This window comes from Anabrus simplex, chromosome 8 (genome assembly GCF_040414725.1).
Source record: "Anabrus simplex isolate iqAnaSimp1 chromosome 8, ASM4041472v1, whole genome shotgun sequence".
NCBI classification, from domain to species: domain Eukaryota; kingdom Metazoa; phylum Arthropoda; class Insecta; order Orthoptera; family Tettigoniidae; genus Anabrus; species Anabrus simplex.
In genome coordinates, this window is record NC_090272.1 from 3,894,887 (window position 1) to 3,917,095 (window position 22,209).

The 22,209-nt window shown below is 37.8% G+C and overlaps 2 protein-coding genes across 2 annotated transcripts in view; both read right to left on the bottom strand.

The window, feature by feature from the left end:
- LOC136879168 (lysosomal alpha-mannosidase) overlaps positions 1-14,466 on the bottom strand; it is a 371,785-nt gene extending 357,319 nt beyond the window's left edge. Inside the window, exon 1 of the mRNA XM_068228971.1 lies at positions 14,429-14,466. Within this exon, the coding sequence (XP_068085072.1) occupies positions 14,429-14,440 (12 nt within the window). The 5' untranslated portion in view covers positions 14,441-14,466. The remainder of the gene's footprint in view (positions 1-14,428) is intronic.
- A 78-nt stretch (positions 14,467-14,544) lies between these two features.
- The window catches only part of LOC136879169 (gamma-butyrobetaine dioxygenase), a 193,428-nt gene continuing 185,763 nt past the window's right edge, over positions 14,545-22,209 (bottom strand). The window contains exon 9 of the mRNA XM_068228943.1: positions 14,545-14,647. Coding sequence (XP_068085044.1) covers positions 14,622-14,647 — 26 coding nt within the window. The 3' untranslated portion in view covers positions 14,545-14,621. The remainder of the gene's footprint in view (positions 14,648-22,209) is intronic.

Consider the following 22,209-nt stretch of genomic DNA (forward strand, 5'->3'; position numbering starts at 1 on the left):
GAGGGTTCGAGCCCCACTGTCAGCAGCCCTGAAGATGGTTTTCCGTGGTTTCCCATTTTCACACGAGACAAATGCTGGAGTTGTACCTTAATTAAGGCCACAGCCGCTTCCTCCCCATTCCTAGGCCTTTCCTATCCCATCGTCGCCATGAGACCTATCTGTGTTGGTGCAACGTAAAACAAATAGCATATTTAATAAAAATAAAGTAGAAGAGCCACGTTCAAGTTTAATCAAGATACTTCTTAAGTAGAACAGCCATGTTCAAATTTAATAAAGATACAGTGAAACTCGGTTAAGAAGGTCCTGCATAAGAAGTTTTTTTACCTAAGAAGTGTGATATTCTTGGTCCCATTATCAGTTGTTATAAGATATGTGTATATTTTTCCCATTTAAGGTGTTCTATTGTAAATATATTTCCCATTTAAACAGTTCAGATTTTAGAGCCCCTTGAGATAGAAAATGTCTGCTCAAAGCAGGTCATGGTTAGAACCCTCCACTCTCAGCGCAAGTTGCACCCTCTGTTAGACCGTTCACACACTTGCGATGTGCATCTGGTGTCATGGAACCTTTTCGGGCTTGCCAAGGCCATATGACGTCACACTATGACAACATGAACACCAGATACTCACTCTCATCTTGTGGAATCGAATCTAAGCCATCAGTTGAAATTTTCACTCCACCGTTCACATCTAGCGGAATAGAATCGAACGGGATTCTACGCGGGAAACAAAGCACACAATGGATGGTTCGATAAAATTTTAATGTAGTAAGTAAGAACAAAATCTGCTAATGTGGTTTAAACAGCAGTGAAGTTTAACCTCTTAACATGAAAGCCCGAGTATACTTGAGGTTTTACATTTTTATATAAAATAAAATCCCGAGTATACTCGGGAATGTCGCTCATTGATCGGTACCTAATTTAAAAGCCCGAATATGCTCGTTTCTTGTTGTTTCTCAGTATTTCCGCCAGATGTTTATGAAATTATTACTTTAGGGTCCTATTTTTGCCAACAGATGTCTCTTACTCAACCGTAGTGGATGTCGATGACTCAGGCAGTTCGTTTTCGCGGCTTTCCCGTATTTGTTGTTATCTAAGTGTACTTTGTCTGTTAGGTGAAAATGGAGAGTGAAGAAGAGTTTGACTTTGATTTTAGTGAGTCTGATAGTTCTGAAGAAGTTTCTGATGACAGTTCAGAAGAAGAAAGCGGTAGTTGTAGTTCATCTGATTGTGAGATTGCAAGTTCTAGACAGTGGTGTGAAATTGATACTTCTGGAACACTACCACCTGCCCCACCACGTTTTCCTTTCAAGGCTAATCCTAAAATATATTTCCAGCCGTGTTGTGAGGATGTTTAGTGCTGTATTATTTATTTTAGAACCCGTAAAATGTATCACGAGTATACTCGGGATTTTAAAACAGGAACTTTTCGGTGGCTTATATTTCATTGTTAAGTTCGAAAAATGTATTTTCATTGTTACTACTGTCATTAGTTTTCAATAAGTAGCCCATTTTAACAATAAAAAATTAGGTAAAAAAAGATCACAATTTTGTAAATAATTGGTATGTTAAGAGGTTAAACATACCTTTGAGCAGGGCTATTGTGAAGGAGAAAGCCAAAGAAATTGCGTGCAAATTCAAGGTACTGTACCTTTTACCATGTTGAACGGGTGGCTGAACCGCTTTGAGCGGGCATTGTTTACAAAACAATTTGTGGCGAAGCAGAGAGTGTAAGTGCGGAGGAAAGGGGAGCCTGGAAGGAAACAGTTCTGCCTGCTAAAATAAGCAGTTACAAACCCTGAACATTTTTAATCTCAATGAATTTGCACTTGTTACCAGCTTATCCCAGATAAGTCTCTAATTTAAGGAAGAATGTTGCCACGGGTAAAGTAAAAGTGTGGTATTGGCATTAGATGCCAAAATGAGGAACCAGAAGAAGAAGATTGTGGTGTTTATGAACTAATGCCCTGCTCATCCCACAGAGTGGCCCCATTTAAGGAACATCAAGGTAGAATTTTTTCCACCTAATACTACATCGGTACTACAGCCCATGGAACAAGGAATCATTAAGGTATTGAATCAGAGGTATCAAAAATAGTTGTGCGCCGTATGCTGCTATGCATGGCAGCAGGCAAACCCATCTACAAACCATCTCTTTTGGACACAATGCATTTAACTGCCTCATCGTGGGATTCAGTGGAGCCTGTGATAATAGAAAATTGCTTCAAGAAAGCAGGCTTCGGTGGTGGTACCTAGAGCAGTGTTATGGAAGTTGGTGATAGAATAGAATAGAATAGAATAGAATAGAATAGAATAGAATAGATTTATTTATCACCTACAGGATGTCCCAATTCCAGATGATATAATAGAAAATAAAATAAAAAGTTAAATAAAAACTAAATTAAATAATACACATACAAATCTATATATATAAAATAACTTGTCCTGACTGACTGACTGACTGACTGACTGACTGACTGACTAAAACTCCGGACATAAAGAAATGAAACTTTGGGGATACATTCATATTAAGATGTAGGTGCTCGCTACAAGAGGATTTTTGGAAATTCCGTCACTAAGGGGGTGAAAAGGGTGGTGAAATTTTAAAATGAGTGTATCTATATCTCAAAACATTAAAAGTTAGATGTAAAAACTGGTATTTAGAATCTTCTTTAAAAATAAGGAAACTTTTTTTTTTTCTTTTTTCGGAAATAGGAATAGGAGGGGTGAAAAAGGGAGAAAAAGGAGTTGAATGCCTTTAATCAGGATACTGGTACTTATATCTCAGAAACTGAAGATATTGCAGACCTGAAAATTGGTACTTTTGATATCTTTTAAAAATAAAGAAACACGTATTTTTTGTTTTCGGGAAATCCAATTAATGGAAGGGTGAAAAGGGGGGTGAATTTTTAAAATGAGTGTATCTATATCTCAAAATTTTAAAGTTTGTAGATGTAAAAATTGGCATTTTGAATCTTCATTAAAAATAAAGAAACACGTATTTTTTGTTTTCGGGAAATCCCAATGGGAGGGGTGAAAAGGAGTGAGGATACTTACATCTCAGAAACTGAAGATATTACAGACCTGAAAATTGGTGTTTGGGATCTCCTTTAAAAATAAAGAAACATAAATTTTTTTGTTTTTGGAAAATCCAATTAAGCGGGGGTGAAAAGGGGGTGAATATTTAAAATGAGAGTATCTATATCTCAAAACTTTAAAGTTTATAGATGTAAAAATTGGTATTTAGAATCTCCTTTACAAATAAAGAAACACGTAATTTTTTTGTTTTTGAAATATCCCAATAGGAAGGATGGAAAAGGGTGTTAAAGGGGTTGAATGCCTTTAATGAGGATACTTATATCTCAGAAACTGAAGATATTACGGACCAGAAAATTGGTATTTGGGATCTTCTTTAAAAATAAAGAAACACACAATTTTTGTTTTTGGAAAATCCAATTAATGGGGGGGGGGCTTGAAAAGGGGAGTGAATTTTTTAAATGAGTGTATATATATATATATCAAAACTTTTAAAGTGTACAGATGTAAAAACTGGCATTTAGAATCTCCTTTAAAAAATAAAGAAACAAATAATTTTTGTTTTTGGAAAATCCCAATAGGAGGGGTGAAAAAGTGTGAAAAAGTGGTTGAATGCCTTAAATGAGGATACTTATATGTCAGAAACAGAAGATATTACAGACGTGAAAATTGGTATTTGGGATCTCCTTTGAAAATAAAGAAATACATTTTTTTTGGAAAATCTAATTAATGGGGGTGATTTTTTTTTTTTGCTAGGGGCTCTATGTTGCACCGACACAGACAGGTCTTATGGGATAGGAAAAGCCTAGGAGTTGGAAGGAATCGGCCGTGGCCTTAATTAAGGTACAGCCCCAGCATTTGCCTGGTGTGAAAATGGGAAATCACGGAAAACCATCTTCAAGGCTGCCGATAGTGGGATTCGGACCTACTATCTCCCGGATGCAAGCTCACAGCCGCACGCCTCTACGCACACGGCCAACTCGCCCGGTAAATGGGGATTAAACAGGGGTGACAAATTGGGGTGAATTTTTAGAAAGACTATATCTACAGTATATCTCAGAAATGTAAAATGTTACAGGTGTAAAAATTGGTATTTGGAATCTCTTGTAAAAGTAAAGAAACATGGGTGATTTGTTTTTGGAAACTCTGCTTAAGGGGAATTCAAAAGTGGGTGAAATTTTAAAATGAGCATTTCTACAGTATATCTCAAAAACATAACATGTTACCGAAATGAAATAGTATTTTTTATCTCTATTGAAAATAAAGAAACATGTATTTTTTTGTTTTCTGAAAAACCACTTGGGTGGAGGGGTAAAAGTGACTGAAAATGGGGGTGAATTATTTTAATTAGGATACTGATATATCAAAAGCTGCAAGATGTTACAAACATGAAATTTCATATTTGGAATTTCCTTTAAAAATAAAGGAATACGTATTTTTTGTTTTCGGAAATCCACCTAAAGGGAGGAGGGAAATTGAATAAATTAGTTTAATTATTTGTTTGAGTATACTATTATCTCCAAAATGAAAGATTTTGCAGACTTAAAACATTCGAAAAATCCTATCCTCACTCGAAGTGTCAGGAGGCTGAAAAAATGGCGTAACAGCCCCAAAGGGCCTCGGCCTACCAAGCGACTGCTGCTCAGCCCGGAGGCCTGCAGATTATGAGGTGTCGTGCGGTCAGCACAACGAATCCTTTTGGCCGTTATCCTTGGCTTTCTTGACCGGGGCCGCCATCTCACCATCAGATAGCTCCTCAATTGTAATCATGTAGGCTGAGTGGACCTCGAACCACCCGTTAGATCCAGGTCAAAATCCGTAACCTGGCCGGGAATAGAACCCGAGGCCTCCGGGTAAGAGGCAGGCACCCTACCACTACACAGCGGGGCCGGCAGGAGGCTGAAAGTTTCATGAAAAATCCCGAATGTGCACTTTTAGCGAGGTGCGTCGAGAAAATGAATGCTAATATGTTACAGCATATGAATGCATTGTTCATGGCATCTTATCATACTGCAAAAAAAGAAAAAAAAGGGACCCCTCACTGATTTTGAAGGTTTGTTTGCATTGTTAAGCAAGTTGAATGTTACTGGTGGGAAATCAAACAAGCACATGTAGTGTAATTTTAAAAGACGCTGACCTTGAAGGTGACTGGTGATTATTTGGGTTAGTATCTCTTAAAATATAAATTTCCATTCTTATATGAACTGAGACTATACTACTTAAGGTCACACTTCAAAAATAATACGTAGCTTTATCCTAGTCTAACCTGTGGTGTTCATAATGTATATTTGCGAAAAATGTGCTGGCTCCTGATAAAAAGGGGTTGGCTACTGAATTATTTCTATTTTCTTCTACTCCTGGCAATGACAATGGCAGAGGATGTAATTGACCACCAAGTAGAGGTCTTGCATCTTTCTGTGGGTTCCAGACCATCAATAATAATAATAATAATAATAATAATAATAATAATAATAATAATAATAATAATAATAATAATAATAATAATAATAATGTTCTGGACTATTGTCAAAATGTGTGGACCATGCTGGAAACGGGTCCTGGCCGGGTAATGACTACAATTGCAGTCCGGCCGCGGGTTCAGTACCACCAAGGCACCCAAGACGACAACACGCTGGATCTCCTCAAGGATTTGATCCATATTAAAATGCTTATAGGAAAAGATGGCAAAGATTTAGGGACCCATCTGGCCGGGTGGAATACCTGGACCTAGCCCGGGAAGTACGAAATCGATTGCTGGAAAGAAAGATTGAAAAATGGGAGAAACTTTGCCGTAATCTCTCAGAAAACGAGTCAGATCATGAATATTGGCAGATTCTCTCAGAAAACAAGTTAGATTGCAAATTTCAGTGGATTATATATAGAACATTAAGCATTCAATTATAAATTTCATTATAATACCGTAGCGAAGCACGGGTATCTTGCTACTATACATATATACAAATAGATATAAATCTTCACATGTCTTCTACAGATTATTTACATAATTTACAAAATTATCACGTTCCATCCTTGAGAATAACTTTACGAATTGCAGTGGAAGGGTGGTGAAAAATGTCGAGTGACCCTTCCAGCTGATTTATTTTCATGTGCAACCGTCCTACATTTGGGCAGGTGGAATGAACATTTCTGCCTTGTTCGTCTGCTTGGAACATGAAGTGGGATTGACCCCAGTATAGCCGGACAGTACACTTCACTCTTCAAGCATTTAATCTCTAACATTGCATTCACACATTTTTGGCGCTTTGCCAGCGTATTCATTCCAAGAATGTTTACAAATTTTTCATACCTGCTTGAAGAGAGTGGCATGCGCACTAATACGAAACTAATCCACTTCATGAACTTTATCTCTACTCTCTCGAGATGGTGTATGTGGCCTTTCTGATACGGGAGCCACACCTCACAACCATACTCGAGACAGGGTCTCACCAGGGAACAAAACAGTGTTTTGACACATGCAATATTACTGTAACCGCTATCGGACGATTACGCTTACACATAATAATAATAATAATAATAATAATAATAATAATAATAATAATAATAATAATGCAAAATAATAACATAAGAATAGTAATAATAATACAAATGTAACCGTTGGTTACAGATCACGCGTATTACACATAGATAAATAATAAATAGAATAATGCAAAATAATAATAATAAAATAGTACCAGCAGTAAATAATATAATACTTAATAATATGAATAAGGAGATAGAAAAATGATGCAGTGGCAGTGAATTCACATCAAAACATTGAAATGTGATGAGTATCTTTCGATACGCAATATTAAATCAAATACAAGGGAACACTTACATGCCTAAAAATGACAACTAAGCGAGGAAACTGGAACGTGCTGGGAAGCCTTATGAAGTCCATGGGAACGTATGATGTTATGGGGGAGAAAAGACTTACAATAATACACCCAACAGACAAATAATTATTGAGAAAATGAACATACAATAATAAATGAATAAATAAATGAACTGTGGATTAACGGATACTTGAGATACAAACAAAGAAGTATAAGGGAAACAATTAAGCTCTTCAGTCACGAACAAACTTTAACATAAGAGTTTCAGAATTTACAGAATGAAAGGAGGCAACCTCGAACGAAACAAAATTAATCACACAGTTTGAGTAAGTGTTACAGTTACTACAATTACAACTAAAGTTAGAAAAGAAGGTCTGCCTCATAAAACGTTGCGGACTAGCATAAATGCTAAGTCATATAAATGCTCTATTTTGGAAAATGTGGAAAACTAGAGGAAACTCCGGCACACGAGATGAACTTCTACATAATTACTGAATTTACATTAAGTGGGAATAAGAATGCATTTAAATAGCATAAGGCAAAAAATGCGCTTACCTTTGGCGGCTGACGACCCATTGCGGGACAGGCGCTAAACACGCCCGCCCGCTGTAGTGATCCAAATTCAAAGACGCGGACAAAGTGACTCGCACACGCGAGGAGCCACAAACAGGACATAGAGTGATTACAAATGACCAATAGCAACACTCCAGTTTGCCACATTCACCAATAAAAACACTTGTACTTTTGACCAATGACAATGATATTCTAGAATTATGCTTTCTGCAGAATTTGCATCTTTGCGGATATTACGAAATGACAGGAAAGGGCCACTTACACGTGGCACACCCTGCCTCACAAGTCATGTATAAAATTTCCACATCCCTTTCCATAGTTAACAAACTAATACAATTTAAATCAGGAAATATAACAGAACACAAATCTTCTTCATAGTCCATTTCTTCATAGGCCTAAATATGTAATAATTTTTAAATAAGAAAGCTTCATACAATAATTTGCTTTGCACAAATTCTTCAGTTCTTTAAATGTTTTTGTTTACCTAAAATGATGACAAGACAAAAATTTACATAATATTACATAATAAGGACTTCTGTTGCTTCACTGATTTCTGCTCACCAACGGCCACAATTACTGAAATCTTTACAATTCCTTTTCACAAACCCCAGGAGTCTGAAAAATTTCTTTATAATACCATCGATGTGCTTCTCAAAGAATAAACCATTCCTGTTACTAAGAATTACACCTAGATGGATGTGAAGGGTCATCATGTACCGTATAAGTCGGTGGTCCGTCCAGCAGTCATCAGCACTTGTTAGAGCCTTTGTGATTAATACATCGCGTTGGTTTTGGGCGCGTACAATTATGTAATCAATTAGATGCCAGTGTTTTGACCGTGGATGTTGCCATGATGTTTTATCTGAAGAGGGTATTAGTGGTAACTAGATTGTGCTCTGAGCACTTCATGAGCAGAAGGGTTCCATTAGAGTTGCAATTCCCTACTCACTCTCTCTTCCAATTACTTTGGGCCATAGCGTTGAGTCTCTACCAACTAGCGCATTGAAGTCTCCTAAGAGAATGATTTTGTCAGCTTGGGGTATTCTTGTTAGAAGTGTGTCAAGTTGGCAATAGAATGCTTCTTTTCCATCTTCTTCACAAGTGAGGGTCTAATTACTGTAACTCGTTGATTGTTGGTGAGCTTGAAGCATAAGCTCATGAGTCATTTAATCCAGAAGAAAGTTCATCAAGGTGAGGGACAAGTTCATTTACAATGGCAAAACCAACACCATGAATGCGGGGCTCATGAATGCTTTTACCTTTCCAGAAGAAAGTGTATCCGCCTTGTTCTTTAATTTGTCCTTCATCGGGCCTTCTAGTTTCACTCAGTGCTGCAATATCGATGTTAAATCTTTTTAGTTCACGAGCCACGATAGCTGTTCTCCTTTCTGGCCGATTAGCTGTATCATCATCCATTAGAGTACGGATGTTCCAGGATGCAAAATTCATCTTTATTTTCTTTTGACCGCATATGGTGTACCCTCTGGGTGCGGTTTCCCAGTCAGGATGTGTTGAGGCTGACTATGTTTTGGGCACCTTTTATAGCCCCCTTCCCATTCTGGGTGAGCAGAGTGGTTCCTGAATAGGCCTGCTCAGTCACGAATGCAGCACACAAGTTGCTTTACAGCCTCTTCTCAAGCAAAACGGCGATCACACATTCGTCGCCTACGTGCCGGTTCATCACTCCCATACTACACAATCCTGCCCCCGTCACAACTCCCTGATCGCCGCAGGGCTTGTAGTGTATGTGCTGAGTTCTACAGGAGACGCTTGTGCGTGACATTTTTTAGTGTGGGAATGCTGCTGCACATCAACAATCACACATTTCTTGACAGACTCGGAACCTGTCCCCAGTGGCATAAGAGTTACGACGACTGGAGGCTTCGAGACTGCTGCAGCCTTCGTCCGCCTTCCCAGCCGCCAGGGAAGTTTTAATTGTCCCTACGCCTGGTCCGCCGTTGAGGACTTTCTATGCTGTTGACCATGTATGGTTCTTCCGCCTTTTGAGGTGGTTTCCCACCTCAAGGGTAAGAGAGTGCCCCAGCCTCTGCCAGCTCATCCGCCTTCATAGGGAGCCGTTGGCATAGCAGAGGGAGACTCCTTATCCTGGGAGTCGCTCGGTCACCAGAGCCTCGTCCATCGAAAGCAGGGTGCACCACGTACAGGTGAGGTTGACACCCCACTAAATGTGTAGCCCAAACTAAAATTCAATCTGAATGACTTGTACCTGCTATTTTTAGGTTTCTTTGCTAATAATATCTTAAATAGTAGTATATATAAATATTCTGATCCAAACTTGAAGACCATATGTAGGTTTTTCGTTTATTAACAAGAAGAAATATAAACCCTTAAAGAAAAATTTGATTGCATCTGACACTAACGGAAATCTACCATGGATACAGAAATAAAAAAATTACGATTTTTAAATTTACTCCTACATTAGAACATATTTTCATGATAAATAAAAACAATATCAGGTTAAAAAAAACTCTCTTAGAGTTTCTGTGAGCATTTGAGGAAATTTGGCACTCCATCAAAGCAAGTATCGGTAAATTTTGCATAACGATCACGTTCAAACTTGTCTGTGGATTCACCTATATAAATATTTGTCGCTGTATTAATTGTATTAATTATATTGCTATCTATAAAACGTTCTAAACATTAAAGTTCATTTTTCACAGTACGAACAATTCCCTTATGGCCAGGAAAGTGCACGATAATATTATGTCCTCTTGTACGCGTATTGGAACGTGGATGACTCCTTATCCACTTGAAATTGTCCTTGGCACTGAACCATCTGGAATTATTGTTGCCGGTACCTTCATCGTCATTTGTGACTGGATACTCAACCTGGGTACCTTCCTCATTTCCTGTACCTTCTTCAGATTCAGTTTGGTGTATTTCGTGTGTAAGTATACCCTGTTCACTACCATCACTATCACCGCTAACAATACCATCACTACTTTCACCTAACTGTTGACTGATGTGAAAGTGATCTATTGGCCGCCTGCGCAGCAACTTTTCCTTTGCCCGGTCATTATCAGCACTGAAACAGCAATGCTCGTGTGAGCTTCTGATATAACCCAGACCCCTTCTGGCGCCTCAATGGTGTGCCTAGTCAAGCCAGAAACACACTCGCCAGTTAACTGCAACACTGACAGGCAGCTATAGACAGTATCAACATTCCTAGCAATGAATATTCTCTGTACTACAACAAAATAAATGACTGGGCTACACCTGTAGCCTGCGCGAGTATCCGACGGTTAAGAAGTTTCCTGCTTAAGAAGTGTGTGTGTGTGGTTTTTTTTTTGTTTGGTTTTTTTTCGTCCCTTGGAAAACTTCTTAACAGAGTTTCACTGTACTTATTAAGTAGAAGAGTCATGTTCAAGTTTACTAAGCAGTCGTGATATTCTTTGTCCTGTTTGAAGACTAAATGCATGGAAAGTTTACAAAAACCAGTTCATCAGACATGTAATGTTCTACCAACCTTTTAAAAAAATAATGAGGTCATCAGACTTCTACCTTTGTTGTAAAAAAGTCAAAGTCATCAGAAGTATAATTTTCTACCTTCATTTTACAATATAAAGTTAAAGTGAACGACTCCTCACTACTTTGGACCCCATCAATGTGACCACCTATATCTTACAAGTTTGTATAACAATCACAGTTGCTAAAGGTGACATTGGTTCAACACCTGTATTCTCAAGATATCAGTTGAACATTTCAGCTTTTAGTGCATTTCTCATTATGTTTCGTTTGTCTTGTGACAGTGCTGTATTTTACAGTAGCATCTTTTGTTCACACATTTATTTAGTGCAGCTAAGACATTGGATTGAGTTTTGACGAATTTCCAATTTCAGTTTTAATGTAACACAGTACTATTTTTTAAATTTGTATATACCGTATATGTATATTTTTATCCTTGAAGATGTCCCATAAGAAGGTCGAAACATGTTCTACATTGTAACATAACCTGTTATCCTTTGTGATTTAATGTACGATTTGTATTGGATGGTGCACCCGTGCTGACTCCATGCTGTATAACTACTGTTGTGCATATCACCTGCCTTTCATCTGCGAGATCCCAGTCTGAAGCTGTCATCGGTATCCAGAGAGAAGAGGTCTTATGTACTGTGTTCAAGTTTAATAAAGGGAATACATTTTGGAAAAAAATAACAGAACTTAGAAATTAAGTGTTTGGCTTTCGCGGATGATCTTGCCCTCTTGGCTCACAACCGAGAAAATGCCCAAATTATGCTGAATACTCTACATGAGATCGCTGAGAAAACGGGTCTCAAAATATCATATGAGAAGGTGGAATACATCGAATATGGACATCAAGGGGAGAGACACTTAGAAGTGAATCTTGGGACTGTAAAAAGAACTGAGAAATTTAAATATCTAGGGGAATGGATAGAACCTAATGGACTGGATAAAGAGGTGAATAGGGCAAGAATTAGTAAACTAGAATTGGCTTACAGGTTAACCCAGAACAGATACAACAAAAGATCAATATCTTACAAGGTGAAACTTAGACTCTACAGCACAGTGGTAAAGCCGAAGGGTTTCTACGCTTCAGAGAGCCTGACAATGAATAAAATGGGTGAGCTTCAAGATCTCAAAAAAAAGGAGAGGAGAATCTTAAGGAAAATTTTAGGACCACAGAAAAATGCTGATGGGGAGTGGAGGAATAGAAAATATGATGATCTCTACAAATACACCGAAAAAAATCACTGTCACCATGCAAAAGCGAAGACTAAAATTCTATGGGCATCTAGAAAGAATGGATGAGAAACGACTAACTAAGAAAATATTCAAGTACATCACTGGACTGAAAGCTTCGACGAAGTGGGTAGAAGAGGTAAAAAGATATTCAATAGTGTACCGCTCCCGCGTCCAGGTGGGGATACATGAGTTCCAGACTAGCTCTTAATAACGATTCAATCTATCTAATATTGCTGGGTTGTGAGTTCCGCGTGAGAAAGTACACCGATGGTCAATGGTAAATCCCAACCTACGCAGAAGGACGTCTCCAACACGCAATCAGTCGGATACCATACTCGCATGTTACCGAAATTTATCGCAAAATCCAGGTTATTACGGCATTTCAAGAAATTCATGCATGTTACCATCGAAATCGCAATCAGAAATAGAGTCATTATAGGCTTATATCTAGCTCTTATTCTAAGTAGGCATTAAAAGAATTTTTATATTTTCACTACTCAGCTTTTATTAGCAAATCAGTCTAAGTATGATTAAAAAATTACGTAGACTATTGTGAGAAATTGTCTCATATAATGTAAATGGTTTCATAACGCAATCAGCATCTCTATGTACCGTAATTATGTTGCATTGAAAGAAAATAGGTTTGAAAGAAAACCTTTAATAAATAAATGGAAATCAGGCCTCATTCATCGATACGCTAATCCTGGCCTGTCGAAAAATTATGTTGTAATTAAGTAATATCCGTGAAAATTAAATGGAAAGGAAAAATTAAATTATATATAATCAAGTGAAAAATTATTCAATATGGTTGAAATAATTAGATGCATCCAATTGGTTTAAGTGAAAACAAAATCATACTCCCTACTATATACAATATTTCAAATTGTGGTTTCAATTAAGAATGTAAAAACGCAGTGAAAATAGCCAATAATTAATTAATTAATTAATTAAGGTCTGGAATCTTTCCTTATTGAGCTGGATTGCTCCTCAAAATTACCAAAAATTCTATCATTTGAACTTAAATTCACCTGTGACTAGAGAAATGAATATCACTTTGCTGAAAACTTCACATCCATGTCCATGTACAGTAGGAAAATCGTGTGAGAAAATAATGTTTGTTCTTTAGGGATTTCCACTAGTTTAAGTTTGAAAATTTCCATAATCTTTCATATTTCATGTTGACTGATCTCCATATAAGCAAATTCAAGTCCACTTTAAGTCGTAAGTAATCTCAAATTAATTCTATCATAAGACTTATGTGGCTAAATCACTCAATTATTATTTTAATTCATGGTTGAAATTCAATTAAAGTGCGTATCTGGCTGAATGTAGCATTGCCAAGTGTATTTAACTAACTTTCCAACAAATAATACCATAAGTGGAAAAACTGACACATTAGAAGACTCTACCTTCATCTAAAAGTCCATATATGAAAGACTAAGTTACCAGTGATGTGTCAAACTGCTCCCATAAAACCATAAATTAAGTTGCCGTATGTGAGAATACATGAAAACGATCGTAAATAAGTCAGTGAAGGCCTAAATATTAACGTTATTGGCCTCTCGGCTCCTCTGATGATCCTACATACCCAATTAACTCTATATTGATGGCATTGAGATCGTATCCTAATCTATTTTATATACTAGGGAATAAAAACAGCAATTGAAAACAGTACGTTTCAATATATACCTTAGCATGTGCAATTTACACATACTATCATCTCTCGAAGAATACTATGACCAACTTTCCAAATAACAATAACTATCACCATCATAATCTACTATCAACTCATATCATTATTTCATTCACCATTTATCACTTCAATTATCATGTAGCATTCATATTAGTGCGTCTCAAGGCACTCATTTCATCAAATACGCAGCATATGTGCCATAACCTACACATATAAAAACATTATCATTACTGTCATAGTATCAAAGAACAGCACATCACAACATTAAACTGTGCTACTATATTTTGTCGTAAACATTCCCTAAATACGATCTCCACGCTTGTTATTTTGTTAAAGCCATCACGCATGTATATTAACCTCCACTTAATACTCTAACACTTCACTGACAACGATTTCCATATTGATAAACTTGCGAACGGCATTCACTGGTATTTTACACCTATGTATGGGATTAACGGTAACTTCAGATGAATACCTACTTCCTTGTAACTACACTTGAATATTAACTACGCACACACAATGTCATAAAGCATATCACATATAGCCAAAAGAATAAAGGTTTCTACTTACGAAACGACTCATAGGGGACTTAACTTTGCTTATTGGGTAGTGATTCCCATCTCGCTGTTGTTCATCGGGAATGGTAGGCCTCGCTCCATGGTTCGGCTTAGGTAATCGGGTCCATCTCGTCCTCTCAGCTGATTACCACCCTCCTGGGTCATCAATCTCGTGAAGCGCCACCATAGTCGGAGTAGTCTCTGCCTCAGCCTCTTAGAACATCATAGTGGTCTTCATTACGTCAGGGACAGAATAACACAAGGCATTAGTTGATTTATACATGCTGTAATCTGTTTCGTAGTGCTAATGATAAAAGAATATATGTGTTCTGGGCCGTCTAATTTAATTATAACAGCTCTAAATGTGCTCTTATTTGTCAACTCCCTTGCGTGCCGAACAGATGTAAATTTTATGTGCTTTTAGAATTGCACTTTATAGCCAGTTGAATTCCGCTCTCTCTACGTTGTGCAGTATCGGGCAAAATATAATGCTTCCGAGCCCAACCGTGACGTAGTACTGAACCAAACTTGACTTTTCCTTATAGCTGGTCTATAATTTCACGTATATATGTCAACCTACAGCTGACGTTGAGCGGGCTGTCGCGGATTTAATTCTTTCTTCAATAATTGATTATAGAATCTGATATGTAACTCGTTTCTTTACACGATTCCGTCCTTTCTTCGCTGCAGTGCTGGATTGAGTTTTTGTTCTAATGGAAGTCTTTTTTCAATAATCAGTTTAAATAATCCGCTCCTGTCATTCTTTTTCACCGCCTTCTAAGAATGGTTCTTTCCGTGATTGCCGGTTGAAATTATTATCTTTTCGGCTCGTACCGCTGTTAATTGCTTTTATGTTGATCCATTAATGGCTGGAATGCCATTTTTGTTCCTAATACTGCAACTATAGAACGGTGAAATGGCACAATAGAAAGTGGAATTACAATGGATATGATTCACAACAGAAAATAATTTAGAAGCTGAGTGGACAGCATCAAAACATTCCAGGAGGAAACACCAAAATGTAGACCCAAACTGGTCATATCTGAGAAAGAAAGGAAGATCAGAAGTGAAAGGATGAAGAGGTTCTGGGAGAAGAAGAAGAAGAAGAAGAAGAAGAAGAAGAAGAAGAAGAAGAAGGGAAAGCCTTAAGTTCAATGTGGTCCATAGGTGGCCAAATTCGGAAACAAGAAGAAGAAAGATAAAATTGTGAATAGCCAATGTCAATATGGAATTCAATAAGAAGTCCATTATATGCTATGAACAGTCAATATGGAACAACCTAAACATGAGATTTTTAAAGTTGTTAGTTAACACCACGTTAAAAATTTTACATGTTAAGATTCTTGCGTATCTTCAAACTTTTTCTGAGAAATATTAGCTCACCAAAGATATTATAGTGTAAGAAGACAGGACAGCTCTGACAAAAACGCATGAGAATTGTGGTCAGCACCTCTAACGGCAGTGGAGTGATGGTAAAAGTTTGACAGGTGGTGGCAATGGTGATCATTGTTTCAAGAGGAAGTACAACTAGGCAACACTAATCAGAGAGAAAACATGGAAGGGATCCGACACTTCCAAAAATAAAGGTAGTAGCAGCCAAAGAACAGGAGTGGCCACAAAGGGCGTGAAAATGAAAGATTCACTAGACCTCGAGTACTCTAATACCGTTAGGGTCAGAAAAGAACAAGAATTGGCCAAGGGAGTTCAGGTAGGATAGATGAAATTGAGGGGCCTGACACAAGTAAGTGGAAGCAATGCCAGGACTCAGCTAAGGGTGCCGTATTTTCCAAGTTTAGAGCCTCTGGGGCACCTTTAAGTCACCTCTTACGACAGGCAGGGGATACCGTAGACTTTATTCTACCGCCCTTGCCATAATCACTTATTGTTTTAATTCATCACTCATTTGTTTTCATTCCTTTCTTCATTGTGTTTTAACGTATTCTTTTAGCATCAATTATGTAAAAAATTTAACCTTTTTTCACTGAAAATGGCTCAAACGAGTAAGTAATGAATAGGAGGACATATTAAATTTTCTTTATAAAGTGAATACCGTCAATACGGAATGATTTTAATATCTTGTAGCAAAATGAAATTGCGGGAATTTTTGGACATCAACACTGTATGAAACCTAAACTTAAAAGACATATTAAGTTATTGGTGTAGCTACACTGTTTTATGTCATCCATCATGTTGTGCATACGGTTGCAGGAATCGGCATGTGGTAGTGGTGGTGGTAGTGATTACTGTTTTAAAAGGAAATGCAACTAGGCAACTATCCTCTTTATAACACTAATCAGAGAGGAAAAAAAACGAATGGACCCGAGAAGTGTGTGAAAATGAAAGACTCCCTAGCCCTCAGAACCTAATAGCATTGGGGTTGGAAAAGAACAAGAGTTGACCAAGGTCGAATAGGATAGATGAAAGTGAGGAGCCCAGCACAGGCAATGCCAAGACTTAGCAAAAAGGCCCCATGGTCGCCAACCCACCTTCCCAAGTTGAGAGCCCCTGAGGCCCCTTTTAGTCACCTCTTACAACAGGCAGGAGATACTGCAGGTGTTATTCTATTGCCCCCACCCACAGGGGAAGCAGGAATCGGCAAAACAAAAATATTCATGGAATACATTTCACAGGAAACATTTTAATTATGGCATATAATGTGCATTACGGTACCTCCATTGTTATTTCAGAGTTCCAGAAGCACTGCCCATATTTTGTAAGAGCTTTTAGGTTAGAATAATGCTGTTTATTTTCAAATTTTGCTTAGAATTCCTGCTGATAAAAAAAGGAAAGCAGGGTAGATTAAGGCCATTACAAGGCAAAATTTGATACCTAAGCTTCTACTAGAATATATTCTAATGTGTTTTATAATTTAATAATAAAACAGTGCTTCCTAGAAAGAATTTTAACATCAATAACATTTAAATTTGATGATAAGATAGTTGATTTTCAATGGGCCTACACTTAAATGGCAACAACAATTCAAATAGTGACAAGAAGCAGCCAACTCGACTAGTAAATCCATCTAAGGTTATGATATATATTTGTAAGAGTTGTACAATATAGGAGGAATATTTGAACTTTTCATGAGTGTTTTAAAGTGTTCTAGTATGTGTGAATGTGTTACATTACAACAGACATTAACAAGGAATGAACAGTGTGTATATATATATATATATGGGTTAGAGTTAATATTATAAATGGCAATGTTTAATGTAAAACAGACTGATGTTAGATCTTGGGATTTGGGGAAGATTGATATTGATGTAGAAAGCGCTAATGAAGGGAGTTAAGGCTCCCGAAAAATGTATGCGCGAAACATTGTAAAAAAATTAAATATTGATAATGATTTGACAGGGCGGACTAAACAGTCACCCATTGTACATTATTATTCCAGGATGACAGAGTGAGACATGTACTTCAGTGAGCTTTTCAATCGGATTATAGACAGTAGCATGAATTTGTGAAAAGGCATTGGCAGTATATAATATCGTACTGAAACCAGAATAGCTCCATTCGCCACCACATAATTTGGAAAATTCTAAGTTCCCATGGAGAGAATTAGATATTTTTCACCAACAGAGCATGTCAAAAACAGAACAGATGTAAGGCTTTTCAGGCGTTTGCTATTCCCTCCATGGGAACTTTCCATTCGGAATTGCTAGGTGGGCAATAATTCCATCGTGGTGATTTATCTCCCATATGCAGTTATCAGACTGTGCCTCTTATAATGAGCTTCTGGTAAGTTCACCTGCATGGGCATAGGCGGAAATAAAATACATACTGCTGACGTTAAAATATCACTGGATGATTTAAACCAATACTTTACTACAAGACCCGTTAACATTGACGAGACAACAAAAGAACAGACGATTAACAAAATTCTATACAATGGCAATACTAACAATGGAGGAGAACAGTTATATTTTTCCCTCGTAACTCCTGCAGAAGTAAGACAAATTGCACGATCAATAAAGACAACTGCGACAGGATGTGACGAGATTGTTCCACAGTTACTGTTAAAAACTCTAGATGTAATCCTACCAACTCTAACCCACATCATAAATACCTCACTGATAACCGGCATATTCCCTTCCCTTTGGAAATATGCAATTGTTCGCCCCCTCCCCAAGACCAACAATCCCGTGGAACCCAAAGACTATCGATCCATTTGCATTTTACCATTTCTGTCCAAAATTTTGGAGAAAATAGTTCACAGACAAATAACCGCATATTTAAATAACAATATGCTTCTTGACAAATACCAGTCTGGTTTTAGAAGCAATCATAGCACAACTACTGCACTGCTTAAAGTTACAAATGACATAGGAGTAGCTATGGATAAGGGAGAAATTACTGTTTTAACTCTTCTAGACCTTAGTAAGGCCTTTGACTGCGTTGACACGGACATACTAATAGCAAAATTACGTGCTCTTAATTTCTCACAAAGCACACTATCCTGGATGTATTCCTATCTCTCTGATCGCCGGCAGTGTGTATCTACAGGTGAAAATTTCTCTTCATGGCAATCTGTAGAGACTGGAATACAACAGGGGTCAGTGCTAGCACCACTCCTATTTTCGATCTTCATTTCAGGACTAACACAAGTAATTAAACATTGTCAATATCATGTGTACGCAGACGACATACAGATATATACACATGCACACCCTCGTGACTTACCGACTGCAATAAATAATATGAACGACGACCTAGGAAGAATATGTAGGTGGACCGATGACCATGCACTAAAGATCAATGCCCAAAAATCACAGTGTATTCTTTTAGCTACCCAAAAAACCCACGCACGACTTACAGACATCCATACCCACTCAGTAACATTAAGAGGCACTCAGTTACAATTCAAAGACACAGTTAAAAACTTAGGGATGATAATGGATAAAAACCTTAGTTGGAACGATCATGTAACAGGTATATGTCAGCGAGTGTTTTATTCCTTACATTCCCTTAAAAAACTCAGAGATTTACTCCCCCAAAATGTAAGAAAACTGCTTATCCAAAGTATGGTAATGCCAATATTCGACTACTGTGACGTAGTATACAGTAACCTGAATGCCTCACTTTCCATCAAGCTCCAAAAGGCACATAACGCATGCGTTCGATTTATTTCAGATATACCAAGGTTTAGCCATATTTCTCCCGCATTTGCTAGGCTTTCATGGCTACGCTTAAGAGAGCGACGAAATTTACACACTCTTTCCCTGTTACATCGTATACTGAACCTTAACACACCTGAATACCTTGCCACACAATTCCATTACCTAGCATCACCTTCTAGTATTCCTACCAGATCATCATCCACCGCAGTACTAAGCATTCCCATTCACCGCTCAACTGGCTACAGTAGATCATTTATAGTCGCCGCCAGCCGAATTTGGAATTCCCTACCTGCTGAAATTAGGAGCGTGTCAAACCACCTCCGCTTTAAGAAAGTCTGTCAAACCTGGTTAATAAATAATAATGATTTCTTATAACATAGTAGGATTAGATCATAGTTAAGTTTTAGATTAATTAAAACATTTAATTGCTACCTTAAGATATTAAACTGTAGATAATTTAGTATATATTTAACTCTTCATGTAGGTGTATGTATGGTCGGACAGAATAGCAGGCTTCATAGCCTGAGTCCCGCCATATAAAACAAGACAATAAATAAAAATAAATAAAAATACACCCCAGTGTCAGTGGGTAGAGTCTGACACATCCCACTCTGATGAGTCTAGTGTCAGACCTAAGACAAAGCGCTGGTTAATAGAGCAAACCCCTGAAAAGCCTTAAATCTGTTCTGTTTTTGACCACATAATTTTTCGTTTTCTACTTTTCCATGATTGTTGTTATCAATTTGAAGTGTCTACCGATTCCAAGTGTTTCGACAATGGTTTGAGCTTCTTTTTCAAATGATGAATGTTTCAATACTGGCCCTGACAAAACTCGGGTGAAGAAAGTAATAGGTCAACTGGGCTGTGACAGAGTAGTGTCAATAGCACTCTCTGCAGCATCTGTTTCTATAGAGAAGGGAATTTCAAGATCGATGCATGGATTGGTAGATATCTCTCTATTTCAGTTGAAAGGTTTTCAAAAGTCTGAATGACTTCATTTGAGAGCAGAAAGGTCGAACGTGCAAGAGGTATGATATTATTCGAGAATCTTGGAATGAGAGAGGAATAACGAGAAAACATACCAAGAGTCCTTCTTACAGGTTCTAGTCAATATGGATCAGGTTTAACTGTTTTATTGGTGATTTGGTACCCAAGTAACCTGACTGATCATAAGGATAGAGAGCATTTCTGATTATTCAGTACCGAGCTCGATAGCTGCAGTCGCTTAAGTGCGACCAGTATCCAGTATTCGGGAGATAGTAGGTTCGAACCCCACTGTCGGCAGCCCTGAAAGTGGTTTTCCATGGTTTCCCATTTTCACACCAGGCAAATGCTGGGGCTGTACCTTAATTAAGGCCACGGCCGCTTCCTTCCCACTCCTGGCCCTTCCCTTCCCATCGTCGCCATAAGACCTATCTGTGTCAGTGCGACGTAAAGAAAGTAGCCAAAAAAAAAGTTATTATTCAGTGTCAGATTGCATTTGAGAGAGATGCTTCCATGAACTTCCTTGATTTTCGTCATCCCTGAATATTTCATAACTGGCCACTTTGTTTGCTGTATCTTCGATTCTAGGCAAGGGATATGCGTCCAATAATGTGAACCTATTGATGGTTCAAGAATAATCAATGACCATTCTCTTCTTATGATTTCCTTTTACAATAACTAATGCCTGAACTGCCCAAGGAGAAAATCTAGGTTTAATTTTGCCCGCCCTTAAGATCAAGTGTAGCGATTAAACTAGGCAACCATCCTCTGTATAATCAGAGAGAAATAATGGAAGAGGTCCAACATTTCAGAAAATGAATGTGTCAGACAAAGAAAGACAAGGGCCATGAATGGTTGAATGGGAGACTAAATTTCTAGAATAGTACTCAGAGAATTAGAGTAGGAAAAGTGTTATCTGATTAAGATGGGGTTCCTGCAGGGACCTTTGTTTTCTGATATATACAAATGATATGAGTAAAGAAGTGGAAACACACATAAGGCTATTTGTGGATTATGTTTTACTGTATAGAGTAGTAAATGAATTGCAGGATTGTGGGGACCTTGAAAATAATGTGAGATGGACAGCAGTAAACAGGATGAAAGTCCTCACAGTTCTAATTACTGTGTTGATGGGGGTGATAGTACCTCATGGGGATCACTCTCACTACCTAGAAGTTAATATAAGGAATGATCTTTATTGGGGCAATCATATTAAACAAGGGTATTTAGGGGTCACAATAAGGATGTAAAGAAGAGAGCGTATAAGTCTCTGGCAAAACCCCAATTAGAAAATTAGTCCTCAAATTATAAATAAGAAACCCTCATTTTGAACAGGCTTGGCTACTTGAATCGCCATCTTGGGACAATCGAGAGTAGCCTTAAGGTCTGAGTATCATCTGATGAGATGACTGACTAAAGAAAGCAGATAATCTATTCCCTATGCTTTGTCTGCTTGAATAATATATTGTATGTTGCTGGTTTTTTTTAATTTTCATTTTCCGATTTCCCAGGGATTGGCATACAATTGCTGTCGGCTTTAGGGATCGAGTTCACTGTGCAGTTAGGGTCACGCAGCTGTGAGCTTGCATTGAGGAGATTGTGGGTTCAAATCCCACCGTCGGCCCCTGAAGATGGTTTCGCGCTTTCACACCAGGTACACCTTAATTAACGCCATGGCCGCTTCCTTCCCAAT